The sequence below is a fragment of the Myotis brandtii genome, unplaced genomic scaffold (genome assembly GCF_000412655.1).
Source record: "Myotis brandtii unplaced genomic scaffold, ASM41265v1 scaffold1636, whole genome shotgun sequence".
In the NCBI taxonomy this organism is placed as follows: Eukaryota; Metazoa; Chordata; class Mammalia; order Chiroptera; family Vespertilionidae; genus Myotis; species Myotis brandtii.
Window position 1 is genome coordinate 174,945 of NW_005355985.1, and position 17,137 is coordinate 192,081.

General features: G+C 52.3%; 2 protein-coding genes and 1 long non-coding RNA gene across 5 annotated transcripts in view; 2 read left to right on the forward strand and 1 right to left on the reverse strand.

The window, feature by feature from the left end:
* Positions 1–3,912, forward strand: part of GNB2L1 (guanine nucleotide binding protein (G protein), beta polypeptide 2-like 1) — a 4,410-nt gene extending 498 nt beyond the window's left edge. The window contains exons 2-8 of the mRNA XM_005862335.2: positions 658–829; positions 1,297–1,444; positions 1,651–1,746; positions 2,112–2,222; positions 2,646–2,786; positions 3,305–3,415; positions 3,801–3,912. Of these exons, the coding sequence (XP_005862397.2) occupies positions 658–829; positions 1,297–1,444; positions 1,651–1,746; positions 2,112–2,222; positions 2,646–2,786; positions 3,305–3,415; positions 3,801–3,866 (845 nt within the window). The 3' untranslated portion in view covers positions 3,867–3,912. The remainder of the gene's footprint in view (positions 1–657; positions 830–1,296; positions 1,445–1,650; positions 1,747–2,111; positions 2,223–2,645; positions 2,787–3,304; positions 3,416–3,800) is intronic.
* A 2,172-nt stretch (positions 3,913–6,084) lies between these two features.
* On the reverse strand, positions 6,085–15,778 carry TRIM41 (tripartite motif containing 41). Of its 3 annotated transcripts, none has more exons than XM_005862333.2 (6): positions 14,265–15,778; positions 10,843–10,938; positions 8,922–9,152; positions 8,263–8,285; positions 7,996–8,123; positions 6,085–7,594 (listed from the first exon to the last, which is right to left on the reverse strand). In XM_005862333.2, exons 1-6 carry the CDS (start codon positions 15,060–15,062, stop codon positions 6,990–6,992), a joined length of 1,881 nt encoding a protein of 626 aa, XP_005862395.1. In that variant the 5' UTR covers positions 15,063–15,778; the 3' UTR covers positions 6,085–6,989. The 3 variants fall into 3 exon arrangements, with proteins under 3 accessions (XP_005862395.1, XP_005862394.1, XP_014391987.1); XM_005862332.2 differs by lacking the exon at positions 8,263–8,285 and adding an exon at positions 8,409–8,431; XM_014536501.1 differs by lacking the exons at positions 8,263–8,285; positions 10,843–10,938 and adding an exon at positions 8,409–8,431.
* A 454-nt stretch (positions 15,779–16,232) lies between these two features.
* On the forward strand, positions 16,233–17,075 carry LOC106725430. Its single transcript, XR_001361312.1, has 2 exons — positions 16,233–16,305; positions 16,494–17,075. It is a non-coding gene; the product is annotated as an uncharacterized LOC106725430 (long non-coding RNA).
* The last annotated feature ends 62 nt before the right edge of the window (positions 17,076–17,137 follow it).

Genomic DNA, 17,137 nt, shown 5'->3' on the forward strand with positions numbered 1-17,137 from the left:
CGGGGCAGCCAGCTGCTGCCGGGAGGCTGGCAGGACTGGGGGCTTTTTTCTTTCCCGCCCGCCTCCCCGCAGGTGTGCTGCAGTGGGCCGGGCGGGGCGGTGATGACACCAACATGCCATCTGAGTGCCCGTGCTGAGAACCAGAGGCTGTTTCTGAGCTGCCGCCCGAAGCCCTCGGTGCCTTCGGTTTGCGCCCACCCACACTTAACGATGAGCTGAAAGGTGACTGATCGCGCGGTGCTCAGTCGGGAAGCTTCCGTGCCCAGGTCCCGGGGAAGGCAGCCACCGGAGCGAGCGCAGCGGTTTGCCGGCTGCACTGCAGGCAGCCCGCAGCTGGTCTTCCCGCTCCCGAGCGGCTTTGTTCTGCTTTAGTCGTCAGATGAGGCCGAAAGGGGTGCTGAACTGGCCTCGGTGTCAGGAAAGAGCGCCCTGGTCTCCGGTGAGGTTGGGCACTGCTTAGCCCACTTGGTTCTGGAATAGGGAGTCACTTGGCCTTGGCTGGGCATGTGCTCGGGGCCTGCAGTTCCCTCCCCACCTGCCCTTCATTGGTTAGATTGCGGACCCACCAGGACCTTGGGGCGTCCCGATTGTCCACAGGTGAGCAGGTGGCCGTGAGGCTACTCACTGGGCTTCCTTTCCTGTCTTCCTTGCCCTTAGACAAGACCATCATCATGTGGAAGCTGACCAGGGATGAGACCAACTACGGCATCCCCCAGCGTGCTCTTCGGGGTCACTCCCATTTCGTGAGTGACGTGGTCATCTCCTCAGATGGCCAGTTTGCCCTCTCTGGCTCCTGGGACGGAACCCTTCGCCTCTGGGATCTCACAACGCAAGTAGCTGCTCGCTTCGCTCTGGGGGGAGGTGGGTTCCCTGGGGGAACTGTGAGTCCAGAGAGCACCTAGAGAGGGCAGTGGGGTGCTTGCTCTCTCCTTGTTGCTTTGCGATGTTGCACAGAAGTGCTGAGGAGTGGTCTGGTTGAGCAGTCTTGCCAGATAATTGCCATTGAGGCGGCAAGAGTTTGAACAGGTCCTGTCCTGCCTTGGGAACATAATGGAGGGTCCCGGTGATGACAGACGACATGTCAGCCAACCCCGTGTGGGAATGAGGACATGTCCTGCAATTCTGAAGGGAATCCTCTGGCGCATTCTTAGCCGAGGGCCAGTCGTGGGCAGACCCATGTCCGGGGTTCTATGAGGAAATGCAGCTCCGCTGGGGCAGGAACAAGGCCAAGCAAACTGTCTCCCTGGAAGAAGGCTCGCAGAGTCTGTCTGGCAGTGACCAAGTCCTTCCTCTCAGGGGCACCACCACGCGCCGGTTCGTGGGCCATACCAAGGACGTGCTGAGTGTGGCCTTCTCCTCTGACAACCGGCAGATTGTCTCTGGCTCCCGAGATAAAACCATCAAGTTATGGAATACTCTGGGTGTATGCAAGTACACCGTCCAGGTAAAGTGACGACACCCGTTAAGGTGCTCTCCCACCCTCTGAACCTGGGCCTTATGTGGGGATCTCAGGCTTCATCTGCCAAAGGTTTCATTGATCTCAAAGGTTTGGGCTTGGAAGTGTGAAAACAGATTGTCATCATAACTAAGGGGTGGGGTCAAGAGTTTGAAGGACAGGATGGTTTTCTCTAATTTCCTTTTCATCTGTAGGATGAGAGCCACTCAGAGTGGGTGTCTTGTGTGCGCTTCTCACCCAACAGCAGCAATCCCATCATCGTGTCCTGTGGCTGGGACAAGCTGGTCAAGGTGAGCTTGGAGCCAGGGTGTAGGGTCTTTGCCAGCTGGAGTGTGTTCCCACTCTCTCCCAGATGGTCATGCACTCCAACTTGTCCCTCGTTTACTTTTTTCTTGCTAGTTGGTGTAAAGGAGCCAATTGGTGGGCCTAAGTCCCTTATGAGGCAACAGAGCATTTGTTACCTGTTTTAATCCTAATTGTCCACAAGTGGCCAAGACCTTTTTTTGGTTACTGATCAAATGAAAAATGACCACCAGATCCAGGAACGCTTTGAAACGAGCTTTAAAGGCCCTTTCTGTTTGGCTAGAGCTCTTCTGACTCTTGACAGCTCCAGAGCCAAGTTCTTCATCTCTGACCACCACCACCCCGAATTTAGGTATGGAACCTGGCAAACTGCAAGCTGAAGACCAATCACATTGGCCACACGGGGTATCTGAACACTGTGACTGTCTCTCCAGATGGGTCCCTCTGTGCTTCTGGAGGCAAGGTACTTGGGCCAGGAGTCTCCTACGCAATGGGTACAGCGTCTTAGAAAGAGTGCTTGACAATAAGGGCAATCTGAGAATAAATGTTTCCAAAGATTGTTTACTGACAATGAGATCTTTAAGTCATACTATACTGTTCAAAAGAAAACAATTGTCTTCTATACATCTGGTTTCTTTTGAAGCTATTGATGACATTAGGATCTCATTTAACAAAGTGTTTGATTTAGATGACAGACTCTTGGTAGGCTTGGTGAGTGAGGTGGTGCATTAAAGGAAAGGTATAGAGGTAAATATTGGCTACTTCAATCATTCGTTTTGGGGAAGTTTAGGGTACAGGGGTGGGGTAGATAAGACAACCTTGAGACAGCTGGGGTTAACATCTGGAAGAGGTCACATTGCCCTGACTCAACTTTGCTCTCTCCCAGGATGGCCAGGCCATGCTGTGGGACCTCAACGAAGGCAAGCATCTTTATACACTTGATGGTGGGGACATCATCAACGCCCTGTGCTTCAGCCCCAATCGTTATTGGCTCTGTGCTGCCACTGGGCCCAGCATCAAGATCTGGGTGAGTATGGGCTGCAGTTGAGGACAGGTACCTAGCTGTACCCTAAGCCATGGCAACATTGTGATTTCCTGAACAACTGCTGTCAGGGTGTCAGTGGAGGCCCAGAAAAAGCTAGTTAAAACTTGCTGGGTTTGGGGTTTGCAGTGATTCAGTCTTTGCCTACTTAAAGGAATGGCCAAATAGAGCAGCTTATTCAACCGCAGCACAGTTGGCACTTGCGTCTGAATGTTTGCCGGGGGGGTGGGGTAGTCCTGTGTATTTTAGGATGTTTAGCAGCAAACCTGGTCTTGACTTACCAGTAAGTGCCTATAGCAAACTCCCTTAGTGACAACCAGAAACGTCTCTAGGCATTGCCAGGTGGGAGTGGCAAAAAATACTCTCTGTTGAGATAGTAATCTCAACAGTTATAAAGGGACTTTTGAGAGGGGACTTCTGTTTTCAGGTTTTTTTTGGTGTTTTTTAGTATCAGTGGCATTAAAGTGCAGGGTTGCCTTAACTCCGTTTTGTTCCTTCCCCAGGACTTGGAGGGTAAAATCATTGTAGATGAATTGAAGCAAGAAGTTATCAGTACCAGCAGCAAGGCAGAGCCACCCCAGTGTACCTCTCTGGCCTGGTCTGCTGATGGCCAGGTAAGTGGGTGTACCATTTGGAGGTAAGATTGTGGTCTAGAGCAGCAGTCACCAACCGGTGGTCTGTGAGGTCCGAAAGGTTGGCGATCACTGGTTTAAGGAAACCTTTGGAGCAGCGGTTACAAGCCGGTGGTCCGTGAGGTCCAAAAGGTTGGCGACCAGTGGTCTAGTCTTGAGGGTAGTGATTACCTGCTTTCAGTTCAGTTTAATTTGACCAATTTACAGGCATATTAGTCCTTACTTACCAGCTGTTGCTTCCTCTAGGAATAGGAATAATCACCCATAATCATGTAGTTAGAAGAGTGGGGATCTTAAGGGCCGTCTTTCTTCATTAATGGTTCTAGAGTTTCATGACCCTGACATATCACTCAATTCTCCTTTGCAGACTCTCTTTGCTGGCTACACAGACAACCTGGTGCGAGTGTGGCAGGTGACCATCGGCACCCGCTAGAAATACATGGCAGAGCTTTAGTAATAAAATGGTTTTCTGGCTTGTAGAAAGTGTCTTTCTCTGATTAGGAAAAACTGCTTCCCATTTTTATACTGGCAGGCTGGAAGCACAGGCCAAGTAAACAAGGCTTTGGGGAAGAGGGAGAAGTCAGACTGTGTTAGGTACCCTCTTTCATAATGTCCTATTTCAGATAGATCCTCGATGCTTTTTAATGTTTTTATTGATTTGAGACTGAGAGAGAAAACCCATCTGCCTTCCACATGCCCCTACTAGGGATTGAATCTGCAACCTCTGGGTGCATGAGATAAGGCTCAACCAACTGAGCCGCTACACCAGCCAGGACCAGGTCCAACTCTCTAACACACACACAAAAAGAATATAGCAGAGGTGCATTTTGTTACTCTTCCAAAGGGAAGATTAGAAAACTTTCTGAAACTGGTTAAGGCTAATGTAGTCTACATCATATTAGGTCTTTTGTTAAGATGGAGACTTTCTTTTTTAATTATTAAAGGCAAGTCAACTCAACCAAAAGAACTATCTAAATCCTTTTCACTCCTTCCATAACTGGAGATTTAATATATACAGTGGTCTGGAATTCATAACCACAGAGCTGGCTAAATTACAAACAGCTATTGAAGTAGCCCATACATATACACACACGCTAGAGGCCTGGTGCACTAATTTGCACACAGGTGGGGTCCCTCAGGGAGGCCTGTGGGGATCTGGCTGAAACCCACAGTCCAACACCGCCTGCAGCTCCTACCTGCCATTCCTGCTCTTCCCAGCCCCACTGCAGCAGCGCTCCCACCTCCGCGTCTGGCATCTGTGCCGCACCAGCACAGCCAAGGGCAAACCTGAGTGGGGGTGGCTGAAAGGCTTAAAAAAGACGAGAATGAAAACTGGGTCTCGATGGGATGCTGCTGCTTTAAGAGATGATGATGCCCACAAGCCGTATGTTTGTTTATAGCACAGTGGTTCTCAACCTTGTCTGCACATTCATCACCTGGGAATCTTTAGAATCCTGATTTCTGGGCCTCATCCTCTGGAAATTGTTTCTTTGTTACTAATGTTGTGGCCCCACCCCATAACAAACAATTTCCGGAGGATGAGGCCCAGAAATCAAGATTTTAAAGATTCCCAGGTGATTCTAATGTGCAGCCAAGGTTGAGAACCACTGATCTACATCCTCACTTGTTTTCCTCTTGAGCTGGACTTTTGTTGTTCATGCACCTGTCTATCAAGCCTACATCACATCACTCAGGGACATGGGGCCACGTGTTCAGACCATAGGTTCAAGCTTACAATTATAGCTGCTGGCTATAATTGTGCTGGGAGGGCTCTGCCCTCCAAGCTGGGACTTGCACGTGACCACGAGAGGACTGTGCCCCCTCCCATTAGTCCAAGGCTTGAACCTGTCCAAACACTGTAGCCGCTCCCCCACAGGCATCCTTCAGAGGGGAGTGGCCTATGGGATTGGGCCAAAACTGGCTCTCCAACATCCCAAGGGGTCCCAGATTGTGAGAGGGTGCAGGCCAGGCCGAGGGACCCCACTGGTGCATGATCTGTTGGGGCAGGAGAGGGACTAGGGAAAATGGAAGGGCTCCAGGGTGTGTCTTCTAGCCTCTGTCTTGACCAGTTCCGATTTGATGACAGCAGTAGCAGCAAACTAACCTACCGGTCAGCGTCTACCCTCTGGTGGTCAGTGCATGTCATGAGTGGTTGAGCAGCCTTAGCATATTAGGCTTTGATTGAACAGATGACCAGACACTTCTAATATTAGGCTTTTTATTATATAGGATACCCTCCATTTCCTCCTCAGCTAATAGTAATGATCTCTGGCTTTATCTCCAACTTTGAGATTTCTAGACATAGTCACTTATACTTTGGAAATGTGCCTGAGCCATGGGTGTGGAGATTCTTAGGGAAGCATAGTCCTAAAGCATCAGAGCAGTAGGAGATAGCAATCAGCAGATGATCTTCAAGTAGTCTGAAGAGTATGCCAACAAAGGAGGTAGGTTATACAAATGGAAGGGTAGGATTTATATCCCACTCTCTTGAAGCAGGATCTCATGCCTAGTACTAACCAGATGTGACAGGTGCAAAAGGCAGAGGGAAAGCTCAACCATTTCATTTAGTGGAGGGACAGGCTGTAGAAGAAATGGCTTCTAAGTTACATCCTTGGTTTCTGCTCATCTAAAGGAATGGACTTCACAAAAGAAGCAAATAAAACTTTTTTTTATTTATTTCCACAACCCAACTTCCCTTTCCTCCAGGAACATAAATTGACCTGGGCCATCAAAGCACAGGACAAAAGCTGATAAATGACACAAGGCAAAGGGTTATTAGAAAAATAGATTATACCCAAGGCTCTCCTAGGGACCTAAACCCTGCTCCCCATCAGAGCTCATCAAATGAAACTGAAGACATGAGAAGGATGGAAACATGAAACTCCACTGAACAAAGGGGAAAGGAGTCTGGCAGTGAAAAGGGTAGGGTGTGGTTTGCTGGGGAAAGGGGTGAGAAAATAATTTACTGGGGGGATATAATGGTATGTGGTTTTGATCATGTCAACCACTCCGGATCTCACTGAAACTAAATTCTGGCCAGTCTGTGGAGGTAGAAATTGGGATAGAAGAAAGTTTGGAATCCTTCCTTCCCCAGAGGAGATGGTTATTATCCAGCTCTACCTTTTGCCCAGCCTGCCTCCCCTCAAAAAACCTCCAAATTCCATAGCTATAACTTTCATCAGAAAATGGAATTGGAATGGGGAGAGTCATGAGTCCTGCCCAAATCCTCCAGCCTGGGAACTGGTATGAAGGTTGAAGAGAAGGGATGGGTAGAGGGGAGTTAAAATTAAATATTCCCCCCCCCTCTACTCAAACTCGGTCCCTGGGTGGACAGGAAGAGAAGACTAGGCAGCTGTTATCAGGGACCCATGCAGGTGAGGCAGAGCTGGAGGCCAGAAAGGTTCCTTAGGCTCCTACAGGGAAAATCGGGGTCAAGGAAGAGCAGGAAACAATGCAGAAAACTTTGGGAGCCTTTAGCCCCAAAACTTGGGCCACCCTCCACCACCACCCGCCCCACCAGTGCTGACCAGAGGGGCCCCAGCGGGTGGTAGGCTGATCAAGGGCACAGCTTGATTCGGGTACCCTTGGAGAACACCCGGAAGAAAGGGAAGACACGCTCGCCCAGAAAGGCAGCTGAGAAGGTGTGCACGTGGGCCAGAGTCTCTGCATTGTAGAAGCCCAGGCGCCCAGCCTCATAGTCCAGGTACACGCCGAAGCGCCGTGGTCTCTCACTTGGGCTCAGCAGTGTCTGCTCCGTCGAGCTCTGTGCCTGGTAGCGTTTGCCATTGGTGCCCACACACCACACTTCCCTCTGGAGCAGGGGCTGCGGGGGTAGGTGGAGGCGGCGGCGGCGGTGGTGATGGCGTGACGAAGAACTGGCATCCCCGATGCCCACAGAGGAACCCCCGGAGCCCACCTTCTCCCTATGACGACTTGATTCTCGGGCAGCACCCACGGCCCAGCCCCGCCGCCCGCCCACCTCTACCTCCCAGTAGTGCCGGCCAGAGCGGAAGCCCTGAGCCCCCAGTACGCAGCAGTCGGCCGAGAAGCACTTGGAATGGTCAGCAACCTCCTGCCGCCGTTCTGCCAGGCGGACCCCCCGGCGATCAGGAGACAGCATCAGGGCCGGGTGAGCCGTGTCAGGGTCCAGTGTCAGGTCCACTTGTGGGAAGAGGACAAATTCACCAGGGATGGGCCCACTGTTGCCCACCAGCAGCCAACTCCAAGGTTCAGCCTTTCCTAACGCCCTCCCCCACTCACCTTCCAGACCCCCAGCTGTCCTTCGTATCCCACCCCTTCCTACAGGCCAGGATCAGGTTCCTATGGGTTCTCTTTTCCTACTCTTGTTTCCAGGACACTGGACAGGTCTTCCCTCTGGCCCTGGCTCTTCTTGCCAGCCCTCACCCCCAGCACCTACCTGAGCTAGGACAGAGTCTTGGCTTGAAGCCCCAGGTGGCCTACCTGTAGCCTGCTCCATCTCAGCCCCCAATCTTCCCTCCAGAACCTAATCTCAGGTCTGTGAAGGTAAAGGCAAAGGAAGGTCGCACAGGTGACCTCCCTACCTCGAGCAGCCTGACAGAACATCCGGCTCATTTTCCTCACGATGGCGTCTGTCAGGAAGTCATGGCTATGGGGTTGACACGGGTCAGGGGACCAGATCTCTGGGGGCTGCAGCTGTATCTCTTCACACCTGGAGGAAGGGGACCAGGCAGGGGGTGGGACCATGATATTCCCAGGGGAAGGAGGGGAGAGGGGCAGCACAGCCAAAAGAGGCAGGGCTGGGGAACCAGGTGCTACTAGGTCACAAAGGATAAAGGGTGAGAACACACCTATTGAAAGTCTCCTTGATGTCCTGGGAATAAGAAAGTGATATTCCCAGGGGAAGGAGAGGAGGAGAGGGGCAGGATAGCCAAAAGAGGCAGGGATGGGGAACCAGGTGCCACTCGGTCACAAAGGATAAAGGGTGAGAACACACCTATTGAAAGTCTCCTTGATGTCCTGGGAATAAGAAACACAAAGAAGGAGAGGGAGAAAGACAAAGAGAGAATCAGCTGTGCAGGGATGGCCACTTCTCCCTGCTTGATTCCAGCCATAAAGACTGATATAAACAGGGAGTGAGAAAAAGCATTTCAAGGCCTTCACTAACCATGCATCCATCTCAATCATCCTTGTGCCTCAGCACACCTAACTCATCTCATCCTGTTGAGCCTAGGAATAGAATTTTCAACCTCAGTAAACTCATTTTCACAATATGAAAAACTCTTTTCTCAACACTCATTTAAAACCCTCCTACAACTGAACCTCCTTTATTTTCATTAGGTATAATCACACACACACCACATTTTACAATAACTCCTGTCTTCAGCCTCAAAAGACCTTTGGGTCTTCAGGACAAATCCCTGTGAATTCATCCCAGTAAGAAAAGGCTGCTATGGACAGGTGTTAAACAGGGTGCTGGGGAGCAGACAGGGAAGTGGACCCTGCTCACCTTGAGCAGCCGCAGGCCCCCCTGCTGGCTCCGCTCCTGGGCTTCGTTCAGCAGGCGGCTCAGCTGGGCAGCCTGCTCAGCCAGAAGACTGGCCGCTGCTCCCGCCCGGCCCAGCTGGGCTTCGTGCATCTCTCGAAGGCGCCGCTCCAGCCCTGCCTGCTCTTCAGCCAGAAACCTTGTCAGCCGTCCAAACTCTGAGGCCACAGCTGCCAGCTCTGACTTCATCTGGCTCTGGGATGATGCAAAGGGGATAGTGGATACCACCTCAACACACAGAAACATAAACCTCCAATTTGGCAACTGCTGCCCCTCAATCCAAGGCAAAGGCCCTACATCCCAACTGGAAAGAGGCATCTGTCCCCTTTCCCACACCCAGCCTTACCAGGCATCACTCCTGGCACCCTGGCCCAAAACTCACCCGCCTCTGCCTGCAATGCTTCTCTCTACCTTAGCTACCTAACTTGACTCATTTTAGGTCCAAGTTTTACTATTCCCTAAGAGAAGCCTTCCCTCCCCTCCATATCTAAATCAGGACTACCCCTTAAATATCAGTATGGCATATCTCTCAATTAGAAACGTTATGTTTATATTGGAGTACCCTTTAACATCCTTTTCCCTCACTACACCGTAAACTGTTTGCTACAGGATCCTTGGACCCTGGCATAGTGCCAGCCATGGAATGGGTGCTTGGTAAGAACTTCTGAAATGGATAAATTAAAAATTCAGGAATCAAGATAGGAAATTAGGGTCCTGGATATATCACTAGTGACCTTGGGAAATTTACTCAATTTTAGATCAGAAATAGGCAAACTTTCTGTAAAGGGCCAGATAATATTTTATACTTTAAAGACGAGGCAAAAATCAAAGATATTAATATGTAGGTACTTCTATTATAATAAGAGAAAATGTCTGTCCACTCCCACCCCATTAGCCTGAGCTGGGCAATCCCAGATGGTAGACAGGCTTTTTGCCCATGTATCATCAGCTGGAGACATTCCTGGGACCAAGAGTGACAGACCAGAACGGGGAGGAAAGTCCTGACTGGCCAAGTGGGTGAAGTGAAGTTAGTTTCTCTGTCCAGTGACACTCAGATTCTTACACCTTCTCTGCACACCAGGAGCCCAAAAGTCTCCATTTGAGCAACAAGCTGGAGGCAAGACCAACTCCCAGACCCAGATTCCACCACTCAGTGCAAGGCAGCCACCAACAGCGGAGTCCCTAAAGTGTAGGTGGCAACAAGCACAGACAGGCCCCGCACCGGCCAGGGTGGCAGGCACAGAAGAGATGGGGTTGGAGGTCCGACAGAGGGATGTCCCAGACTTGGTATCTGAAGCTCAGAATCAGGCCATTCCAGTGCCTGAGGGGTGGGAATCGGGGGGGAACTATCTAAAATACTCCTTGGGGAGAGGTGAGAAATGATGAAAAAAGGCTGAGAAACTGGACCAGAGGATGTTGGGTTCTGCAATCCTAACATTCACGAATTCATCCCCTCCATTGGCCCCCTCTCATGCTCAGGGCTGCTCTGCCCACCCCCTGCCATCTATCCTGGGATCTGGGGCTTCTGATGGCTGCTCTATGGATTTTGGCTGGCCTCCTTCTGCCCTCTGCTATCCAGTGTGCTGGGCACAGCGTGGTGGGACAATGGCTCTGGAGTTAAGTGTCCGGAGTGGTAAGCCTGCTCTGCGGCCTTGAGCCAGACACCCAATCTCTCCAAGCCAGGCCTCTCTCCCCATTTTGGAGTCTGGGAATGTATATACCTCCTCACCCTCTACGGCCCCTCTCTCCTCAGGACGCTGGGAGGGCGTCTGCCCCTCCCCCAGGCTTGGCTGCCCCTCTTCAGATCTAGTCACCACTTGTGCGAGTGGGCAGCCCGTCCTCCCTGCCCTGACCAGAGCCGTCGGCCGTGAGGACCGTCACCCACCTTCAGCTCGGTCACCCGCCTCTCCTCCTTGGCTCTCATCTTCTGCACAGCCTCGAGGTGCTTCCTGAGGGGTTCCACGTGCCCCTGCAGTTTGGCCTGAGGGAAGAGCAAGAGGAAGGCTGAGGGCCCGGGCGGGAGACGCACCTGCTCTCCCCATCCTCCCTGCAGGGGGTTGGGCCTCAAAGCCTGATCCCCATCACAGTGACCAAATGAGCATCATACTCCCATCCTCCTCTTCCTTCTCTTCCGATGATGGCAGAGGCTCCAACCCTCCACCTGCACTCGTCCACAGCCCTGGGTGCGTCTCCGAAGGGTAGAATCCTGACTAGAGAGCCCCACGCGCAGGTGGAGTGTGCCTGGTTGAGCACCTCACCACACAAAGTCCTCCCACGTGAATGTTCCTGCCTGTGGTCCTGTCCCCTCATAAGCAATCTTCCTCATCACTTCATCTCTAAGTACTTTGCTGATTATTTTCACGTGATAAAAATCCATCAGTTGTTCACCACCACTTGTAAAATATGAGGCTCTAACTGCCCCTGCATTTCTAGCCTCCCCTCCTGTACCTACCCTTCTGCAGGCTCTTAGTTTTAGCCATCTCTCGTCTTTCTCTGGACTATGATACTTCCCAGGCACGGTAATCATTACAAGTGTGCCTGCCTTCCCCAGGACAGAGGGGCTCTTTGGGACCGGGTGGCCACTTTCATTCCTGTTTCTCCCTGTCCATCTGCTTTCTCTCCCACTCAGTCACTTGCTGAATGAAAAACAAAAACCCTCTCCTCCTAAATACTTAACCTTCTCAACAAATATGCACTTAAGCTCTGTGCTCCATCATTTGTAGCAGTCTTTGTCTTCAAAGTGCTGATAGAGAGGCCAAAATGGGTGAGATTAGCCCAAACTATTGATTTCCTTTTTTATGTCTTCTGCATTTATCCCTCCTTTTCCTTGAGGGGTAACACAGGGCAGAAAAGCTCAAGCCTAGACTCCAATCTGATCCTAAATGCAGCCAAGTGTCCTGAAGCAAGCCATGATTCCAGTTTCCTCATCTTAAATGGGAATTGGGAATAACAGAACCTACCCCTTGGGTAGTATGCTTAGCACAGTGTCTGGTATATAGCAACAGGTCAGTAAATGTTACCTAGTATTCCCTACGTAGGCCTTAAGCTGCCAATGAAAACCTGACAGTGACCCTTGAACTACAGACGTTACTGACTCAGGGTACAAAAGGCCGTTGTTGTTGGGTTGGTTTTTTTTTTTTTAATATACTTTTATTGATTTCAGAGAGGAAGGGAGAGGGAGACAGAGATAGAAACATCAATGATGAGAATCATTGATCAGCTGCCTCCTGCACACCCCACTGGGGATAGAGCTCGCAACCTGGGCATGTGCCCTGACCGGGAATCGAACTGGGACCTCCTAGTTCACAGGTTGATGCTCAACCACTGAGCCATGCCAGCCAGGCCAAAAAGCCATAGTTGCACAGGTAAGTGGTTGCAGACAAAAATTATGTAATAAGATTACAATCGATCCATAACATGAAAACAGCAGAAACTACACAGAATTTTGCCTTTTGATATCACTTTCCACTTTTCTCCAGTAGTGTCAATAATTTCAACTCTATTAATACAGAATTTATGATGCTTAAATTTTCCACTTAATATTTTTCCTAAATTGTTGACAAAAAATTCATAAGCAGAAATCCAAATAGAGTACTATGTAAGAAAAATCTTCAAGGACCTTTAACTTTTCTGGAGCTTTATTTATACAGCATTGGTATATTACAACCTACTCAATAAAGAAATATTTCTACAAAACAACACAGTGCCAAGCTAGTGCTAGTCAGTGTAGGTATCTAAACAAAACAAACTCCTTGTCTGCAAAATAGCCTATAACTTAGAAAGGGAATCACTCAAATTAGTTCTATATAATAAAACTCATGTATTGACATTTGCTGATCAGTTACTGTAAGATTATTTGTGTCTAAGTGACCTCCCCAAATGGCAAAGCCTACTGGAGTGGAATTCAATAGATGTGGTTAACACAAATTAAAATCCAGTTTCAGAAACTCTTCAGAAGTCCTGCCAGGGAGCATGAAAAAGGGGTGGAATGCTCATGGATATTCCACCCTGAGATCCAGCTAACAAAGCTGGCTACACATTGTTTGATGGGTAGAATTAAGTAGGAACTGAGGGGATATAAAAAGGAAGAACAAAAGGAGCTGGCAACTTCCCCTAATATTGCACGGCCTAAAAGGCAGGTGACATTATAATGCAGTGAGTCCCATCACAGGCTGGCTTCCTGAAGACACTCTCCCATCACGGACTCAGAATCTCTAGTGGTAAAGTCCATTCTACTTCTGAAAACCTCCACGAGTAATGTGGCCCATCGGCCCGGCTTGACAATCACTGCGGGGAAGGAACAGTTAACCTGTCATGAAGGGATATTGGTTGGTCTTAGCTGTACCACTTATAGCTGAGAAGCTCTAGGCTCATTATTCTAAAATCGGGGCGATGATAATACCTAAACAAGGTTACCCTAGGAATCAGGAGATACGAAAACAAAGTCATAAAACGAAAAAGCTCTGTGCCAATCACATAGAAGCTACCTGCTCCTCTTCCCGGTCACATCTAGGCCTCCTCTAAGTAGTGATAGTTGTGCCGGCTGTCCCACAGCCAAATCGCCTTTACCGATGTCCAAAAAGAGTCAGGATCAAAAGTAGGGGGCAAGATATTAAGCAAAATACAATCAAACTCCAAGATGAAGTTGTATGTCAGAAAAGTCAAACAAACAGATATCCAAATAGTAGTGACCTTGTTAACAGTGTAGACTGAGGGTGGGGGGATGGGGGTAGGGGCCGGGGAGTAGGTCATAACCAAGTCCATCACTGACTAGCAGCTGTGTGGCCCTGTGTATATTACTTAAATCTCTCTGACTCTGTTTCCCGATCTGTAAAATGGGAACAGAAACCATATCAAACTCACAGGGTTGTTTTGAGTTTTCAATGAGACAGTCCATGAAAAGTGCTTAGTGTAGGGCCTGGAGTACACAGTGTATGTTCAATAAATACTAACTTTTAGTCCTGGAGAAAATAAAGTTCAAAGACATTCAGAAAGGTAAAAGCCTCTCCCTAGGGGCCTGTCACCTGCACTCCTACACTGAGGGCCAGTGGAAGTGTGGACGAGCAGTGGCTTTTCCCGGGAGACACAGCCCAGTGACATGCATCACCAGCTTTGCCCAATTTCCTGAGAAAGCCAGTCCTCCCTGGCCTCCCCTGTGTCTGCTGTCTGTGCACGGGATCCTTCCCTCTAAGCCCGGTGCCAACGGTGTTTACACAGGAGGATCACCTTGCGGTGCACGAGACCTTTCCTTTTCCCAGCTCCTTCCTTCCTCTCCGCCCCGCTGAACCCCTCTTCGGCTCCCCTCACCTTGTACTCCTGCACCACCTCCTCCAGCGGCACCACGCTGTGCTGCTTGTGGCTCCGGGACTCCCGGCACACCACGCAGATGGCCTCCTGGTCCACCTCGCAGAAGAGCTTCAGGGCCTCCTGGTGTTTGGGGCAGACGCCCTGCTCGCCCCCCCGGCTGCCCCGGCCCGGCGCGGGGTGCATCTGGCGGATCACCTGGACCATGTTGGCCAGCTGCAGGTTGGGGCGGAAGCTCCTCCGCGGGAAGCTCTTCCGGCACTGCGGGCAGGTGAAGCAGCGCCGCGGGGGCGCCGGGGGCAGCGACGTGACGGGGTCCAGCTCCTCTTCCTCCTCCAGCACCTCCTCCTCGTCCTCCTCGTCCTCCACCCCCAGGTCCTCCTCCATGTCCAAGTAGTAGTCCAGGTCCTCCTCCTCCTCCTCCTCCCACACGTAGTCCATGTTGTCCCAGTCCGACCCGCCCAGGCCCCCGGTCCAGAACACTCCTTCCTCCTCCTCCTCGACCTCTTCCTCCAAGTCGCCCTCGTAGTCTTCATCCCTCATGGGGGTGTCCCAGCCCCCGCCGGCCCCCACAGCCTCCACTTCCTCCTCGTCCCCTCCGTTCTCCTCCTCCTCCTCCCGGTCTAACTCGTCCCGGTCCTCCTCATCCTCCCCTCCCCACAGCTGGGTCACACACACGCGGCAGAAGTTGTGCCCGCAGCCGATGGACACGGGGTCCGTGAAGTAATCGAGGCAGATGGCGCACACCGCCTCCTCCTGCAGGGTCTGCACGGGGTTGGGTGCCATGGCAACGGCAGCCATCTTAGTGTCCACTCAGCCAGGGTAAAAGGTAGGGGGCCGGGGGGTCTTCCCTCTCAGACGCCCTGACGACCCGGCCCCACCCCCAGCCCTGCCTCTCCACACCTCGCCTCAGGCGCAGGTAGAGAACTGCCCTCCCGACAACCCACCCTCCACACAGGTCCCTTCGCCCAGACAACAGACGTGTCTCCGCCACGGGAGAGAACACAGGGGAGCGCTGGCGCCCAGCCCCTCAGGTGGCCCTGAGTGCAAATCTGCCCCCAACGCTCTCCGGGCCTCCTCATAAACCCCCGCCCCGCCTCACTTCCTGGCTCCGCCCCCTCACTTCCGTTCTCCCTCCCAACACTTCCGGTACCTACAAGCCACCCAGCGAGCGAGTTCCTTCCGCGATCGCGCAACGCCCCCTTCCCGCCCCGGCGCGGGCGACAGGAAGCGACGAGACGCTCTAGCATCCACTCGGGAAGAGGGCGGCAGGGCTAGGACGACGGAGGCCCGCATCTCGGTGGTGCGGGGGCGGGAGCAACGCAGACGAAGCAGAAAGACCGGCCACTCCCAGCCCCCGCCCCTGAGGAGAAATGTCGGGAGACGATGGAACCCTTCGTGGCCGTCCGCTGTCGGTGCTGTGACCGCGTCGGCCCGGCGCCATCCTACCGGCCGGGCACCAAAGATTGCAGCCAGCACTCCTCACAGCTGCTGCCGGAAGCAGAGGGGCGGGCCCCGGGGAGCGTCCTACAGTACTTCCGGCCCTTCTAGGCTGAGGACTTCGGCGTGTGAGGACTCGGAGCGCTCCTCGAAAAAACGGGGCGGGGTCTGAGGACGCGTGGTGGGTGGGGCCGGAGACTCTCCCCGCCTCGCACTCCGGCGGCATCCCCGCACCCACGTTAGAAACGGCCGCCCGGTCGCTTCGCATTTAATATTAGAGGCACGTTCCTGACTGCACAGCAGTACAGGGACAGAGAGTGGCAAGTCATTCATGCACATGCACATGGTGGACGCTCGGACTGTAAAAAGGCGGGCTCTCCAAGCTGCTTTTTCTGTTTTGAGAGAAAGATGACGTTTATGAAAGGAAGGGCTTAGTCAGGAGAAGCAACAAGTGCTCTGCTCCGGCTGCCAGCCGTGTTATGGGAAATAGGTGACCGAGGCGGGCGTGCTGCCAGCTCTCGGCAGAGTCAAGGAAAAGGGGGCCTCGGGGCGGGTTCAGGGGCGAGCGCGGCGCCCCGGCTCCCCTGCCTGCAAGTCTGGTCTGGTGAGGGCCAGGAGTGTGCGGGGTGCGCGCCGCGGGAGGGGGAGGGGAGGGGAGGCGAGGGGGGCGCAGGAGGGAGGGTGCACTTCCAGACTGACCGAGGGGAAAAGGCGGGGCGCCCCGCAGTGTGGAGGGCGCCGCCCTCTGTGGGGGGAGGCGGGAAGTGGGACATGTGCTCGATGTTTTCACAGTCCCGTGTTCACTCGGACGAAATGAGGATGACAGAGCCTATCTTAGAGGGTTTGCTCTGTGCAGCCAGAGCCTATGTCGTGCTGCGCGGCACCCGGCGAGGTGCTAAGAGGCCGCTCCCCGCTGTCGCCTCGTCGGCGGCGGCTGTCGCCGGGAGAGCACCCGGAGCAGATGTGCTCTGCGAGCGCCAACGGGCCGGGTGGGAAGGGTACTTTTTTCATCTCTGTCGTTCTGTACCTTCTAAATTTCGAACCCAATGAAAGTATTGCCTTAAAGAAAAAGAAAAAACTTTTCTAAGTGCCATCCATTCCGTCAGCTGCGCGCCACTCTTGCTCCGCGAGATCCGGAATTCCCCGAGATCTGCTTCCGTGGGTCCCAGCCGCCGCGCGGGGGCTCGGGACGGGTTTGGGGCGTTGGTTTTACTCGAGGTCTATCCAGGTGGTAGCACTGCGTGAGATGTCGCCGTTAGCGTCTCTGTCCCGTAGATTATTTGTGCGAGAGCAATACTGTGATACATGAAGCTTTTTAAAAATGTGTTGTTTAAGTTAAAAAAAAATAAAATGTGTCGTTTAATTTTTTAAAAAGACTGCGTGGAAGTTACAGGGCCATTGTTCCTGTACGGAACCCCCCGTGAGTGCCGGCGCTG

Excerpts from the sequence above, each read along its gene's own strand:
- TRIM41 (XM_005862333.2), bottom strand. The coding sequence starts at position 15,062 with ATGGCTGCCGTTGCCATGGCACCCAACCCCGTGCAGACCCTGCAGGAG. Across the intron at positions 9,153-10,842 it reads GGCGGGTGACCGAGCTGAAG|AGCCAGATGAAGTCAGAGCT; the intron begins GTGGGTGACGGT and ends GCATCATCCCAG. Across the intron at positions 7,595-7,995 it reads GTTCTGTCAGGCTGCTCGAG|TGGACCTGACACTGGACCCT; the intron begins GTAGGGAGGTCA and ends TCTTCCCACAAG.